General features: G+C 43.7%; 1 protein-coding gene across 1 annotated transcript in view; it reads right to left on the bottom strand.

Annotated features, from left to right (window-relative positions):
• ENTPD3 (ectonucleoside triphosphate diphosphohydrolase 3) overlaps positions 1-3,065 on the bottom strand; it is a 45,787-nt gene extending 42,722 nt beyond the window's left edge. Inside the window, exon 1 of the mRNA XM_044678871.1 lies at positions 2,981-3,065. Coding sequence (XP_044534806.1) covers positions 2,981-3,065 — 85 coding nt within the window. The remainder of the gene's footprint in view (positions 1-2,980) is intronic.
• Positions 3,066-4,751: the final 1,686 nt, after the last annotated feature.

The raw sequence follows: 4,751 nt of genomic DNA, 5'->3' as shown, positions 1-4,751 counted from the left end.
CCTTTCTTCTTTCCTTCCTTCCTTCCTCCCTTCCTTCCTTCCTTCCTTCCTACCTTCCTTCCTTCCTTCCTTCCTTCCTTCCTTCCTTCCTTCCTTCCTTCCTTCCTCCCTTTCTCCCTTTCTTCTTCCTTTCCTTCTTTTTATTTATTCATTTTTTAAGCTCCATGTAGAAACACTTTTTGACAATTTCTGACATCTTAGGATTCAGATTTTCTCCCTCCTTCCCTTCCCCCCACTTCCCCAAGTTGGTTAACAATTTGATATAGGTTATATCAGTGCTTTCATGCTATATATATTTCCATATTGCTCATGTCATGATAGATCACCTATCGTAACAAAAACCTCATGAAGGAAATAAACTGGAAGATGGCATACTTAGATCTGCACTCAGACTCCAACATTTCCTTCTTTGGCTATCTTCCTTCCTAGCTCCCTCCTTCCCTCCCTTCCTCCATCCCTCTCTTCTTTCCTTCCCTCCTCCCTCCCTTCTTCTCTATATACAACCATCCTTTGTTCATGTGCCCCCAATCCTCCCTTTTAACAAAGAAAAACAACCAAACAAAATCTATGACTACAATCATTGCAATTGTTCCCATCTTCCATGTTGATCATTGAAAGTAATCTGTCCGCAGAATTCAGAATCAGTGGCTGAATGAATTCTAACTTTCATTGCCTTCTCTTTCTAGCACAGCAGTCACCGTATATATTGTCCTCTGGCTTCTGCTTACCCCACTCATCTATTAAGCATCTCCTGCATGCTGGGTGCTGAGGACATGAAGACATGAAGAGATCCGCCCCTGTCCTCAGGGAGCTTCCTCAGGAAGCAGCAGCAGCCTGGGCCCGCAGAAGTACTTCCAAAAATCTACACAAAGAATATAAGTTCATTTTGGGGAAAGTGACTGTGGGAAATGAGGAAAGGCTTCCAGAGAGACAGAGTCCATCCCAGGCATGAGGCTACAGCTTATAAAACGGCATGGAGACAAGAGATGGCGTGTCCTGTATGAGGAAAGACAAGAAGGCCAACATGGCTGAGTGTAGTTAGGAAAGGGGTAATGGTGAAGGGTTGTAAGTGCCAAACAGCCATTCAGTCATTCCTTAAGCATTAACCATGCTAAGCCCTGGGGATCCAAAGAAAAGCAAAAGGCAATCCCTGCTCTCAAGGAGCTCACAGTCTAATGGGGGAGACAACAGGCAAAAAGCTACGTACAAGGGGCAGCTAGGTGACTCAGTATGTTAGAGAACTAGGTCTGGAGTTGGGAGGACCTGGGTTCAAGTTTGGTTTCAGGCACTTCCTAGCTGTGTGACCCCAGGCAAGTCACTTAACCCCATTTGCCACTCTTCTGTCTTAGAGCTGTTACTAAGGCAGAAAGTAAAGGTTTAAAGAAAAGTGACATATATAGATCGAATTGGAGATCTTCAATGGAGGGAAGACCTTAGAATTAAGAAGGATCAGGAAAGACTTCCTTTAGAAGGCAAGGATTTATCCTAGAGGTAATAGCGAACCCCACAGGAGTTTATCAGGAAGGAGAATAACATGGTCAGATCTGGGCATCAGTTCAAACAAATTTTCCCATGTTTCCTTGAATTGCTCATTATTGCTATTTCTCATGTCAAGACAATAATACATCACATTTGTAGCCTGCAATTGTTAGGCACCCAATTTATCTCTAGTTCTTTGTACCCATAAAATGTAGTGCTCTGTATGCTGAGGGCAAAAGGGATGTGCTTAACCCTGGAATGCCAGCATTTTTTAACCCTTACCTTCTGTCTTAGAACTGATATAAGTATTGGTTTAAGGCAGAAGAGTGGTAAAGGTTAAGTAATTGGAATTAAGTGACTTGCCCAGGGTCACACAGCTAGGAAGTATCTGAGGCCACATTTGAACCCAGGACCTCCCATCCTCTCCATCCACTGAGCCACCTATCCACCCGCCCCATTGTTTTTAATAGAACATAATCAGTCTTCCTTAAAGGATTCCTGGCTTGCAGCCTTGCCACTCGATTTCAGTGTCTTTAGAGGACACCCGTGTCTCTTTGGTGTGGGTGAACTTGAATTTTTCCTGCTAGGGTTTAACAGTTGTTATGAAAGAATTAAAGATTTTATTTTTACCATTGTTTTTCATGAACATTCCACGAAGTTTTGGGATGCCATTAGACTGGGAAAAGTCCCTGGCCTCTTAGAAAGAAATGGGCAGAAAATGTACAAGAAAAGAAAACATGAAACACATCTTCAGGCATAAGACTAATGGTTGTTTCCTTTAAATAATTTTTACTGATATATTTTACCTACATTTCTCGATGTATCTGTCCCTTCTTCCACCCCACAGAGGGTGAGGCTCAGGGAGATCCCCAGAGTTATGATGAACCAGCTGCTGTGGAGGCATCCACCTAGTTCGCTTCTTGAAGGCAAGGATACTTCATTTCTCTCTGTATTCTCGGTGCCTGGAACAATACTTGATTTTTTTCAGTGGGCGACATGAATTTTAATCCTTGTTTTCTGACACTTTGCCATCCATGTTCTCTCCCTCCCTCCCAATTCTCGCCCCAACCAAGATAGCAAGTAACATGATCTGTGTTGTTAGCAGATAATCCACATTTCCTTGTACGTCACGTTGTGAAAGAGGACACGTATGCATGGAGGAGGTAGGGAGAAGAATGGCTGCTCCTTCTATGGCAGCGGGTGGCCTTTCTCATCATGAGTCTCTTGGAGCTGTGCTGGATCCTTGCACTGATGACAATGGTGAAGTCATTCACCGCTGATCATCAGACCCTCTTGCTGCTACCGTGTACATAGGACAGTACCTGAAATGTGATTGATGCCTAATAAGTGCTTGATGGATGGATTGGGAACGAGGGTGGGCCTGAGCCAGGGAGCAGCTCTTGTTCATCCTTCATTTTTAAAGAGGACCAATGACTTCACCAGGGTGATGTCTTGACTTGTGCATGGATTGGAGGCAGAGTTGCACAGTCATCAGGCTTACTTTCTCTTACAGAACCTTCAAAGTCCAAAAACAAGACAAAGTCAAGATGGCTGGTGATGCAGTGGATGAACTTGGTGTCTTCCATGTCGGACCAAGCACGAGGCACTCCACAGTCACTGTTTTCCACTGCCTTCACGGCCTCTGGACAAACTGTTCTTATCCACTCCTTCTGCTGGGAGGTCTTCATGTGCTTGGGGTAGACTCCTGCCAACTCACTGATGGTTTGGCACCTGTTGGTTATTCTCAACATGGTTTACCTGCCTGCTGAGACAGATTTACTAGAGTGTGGAAGCTGTGCATGTACAGCTTCTTGGATAAGACCCGGGTGAAAGGCAGACATTAAAAGTGGATGAGCAGGGGGCAGCTGGGTAGCTCAGTGGATTGAGAACCAGGCCTAGAGATGGGAGGTCCTGGGTTCAAATCTGGCCTCAGACACTTCCCAGCTGTGTGACCCTGGGCAAGTCACTTGACCCCCATTGCCCACCCTTACCACTCTTCCACCAAGGAGCCAATACACAGAAGTTAAGGGTTTAAAAATGTTTAAAAAAGAAAGAAAGAAAAAAAGTGGATGAGTAGCCCTAAAAAAGAGCTTAGCAAACCTTCATACTAGAGATGCTGGTCTTCTGTTAACACCCGCAACACCCTTAGGGAGCTCCTTGAGAGAGGTGGGAAAGAGGAACTGGGTCTTGCTCTGACCTCCTATTTTAACTGCTTATTCTTATTAACTATAATCACTACACTTGGTAGTAGATAGCTCACCACCCCTGGAATCAGGGAGAACTGAGTTTGAATTTCACTTCACACTTAATGACTGTATGACCCTAGAAAAGTCACATTTCCCATACTAGAGAGAATATCAAGTTCAGCCTATACTGAAAATCCCTTTATTCTATCTTCTTGACAATAGGCTTTCTCAGAGCTTTTCAGTTTTTCATGAAGCATTTGGATATCTAATAATCTAATTTATTTCCCATTCTCCTTTGTGGGAATCACTATTATATTGTTTGATGCTGAACACATTCCAGGCCAGATGAGTAGACCGCCAGAGATTTTCTTTATAACTAGACACTGCTGAGACCACCTTATACAGCATTTGATGGATCTCTCCCATAACATGAATTCTGTGTTTTCAAATCCTCTCCAAAGGGAAAGTTCATTTTTCCCTAACAAGACACACCATCATCACAGCCGCCATGTTCTTGGCATCCTTCTTTCTAACAACTCTATAACATGTTGACACTCATGTTTGCTTTGGGTTTGCTCCTTCTTTGTGATGTGGTCAATGCACCCCAACACATACCACTTGTAGCAAATTGCTCAATTACAGGAGTTCTTCCTCTGCTTTGCATCCTGGACCCCATTGGCAGTCTGGTAAAGCCTATGGACCACTTCTCAGAATATTGGTTTTAAATGTACAAAATAAAATACAGAGGAATACAAAGGAAATCAATTTAATTAAACTATAACTATCAATATGTATATTTTTAATTTCATGCACTGGGATTAATAACCCCAGAACTATGGCTACTTAAACAATCTCTGGTGCCCCAGGCTCTGGGATTTGAAAGATACTTCATAGATCATCTACTTTTCCAATGGTTTCTGGCACAACCAAGTAAGCAATCAGAGCTTACGTCAGTGATGGTGAACCTATGGCATGGGTGCCAAAGATGGCACGCAGAGCCCTCTCTGTGGGTACACAGAAACCTCCCCCCACCCTGACAGAATTCACTACTATAAAGGCAGGGGGACTTAAGTGGAGCGGCTCCTC

This window comes from Gracilinanus agilis, chromosome 5 (genome assembly GCF_016433145.1).
Source record: "Gracilinanus agilis isolate LMUSP501 chromosome 5, AgileGrace, whole genome shotgun sequence".
NCBI lineage: Eukaryota > Metazoa > Chordata > Mammalia > Didelphimorphia > Didelphidae > Gracilinanus > Gracilinanus agilis.
This window is presented reverse-complemented; position numbering and strand designations above follow the sequence as displayed.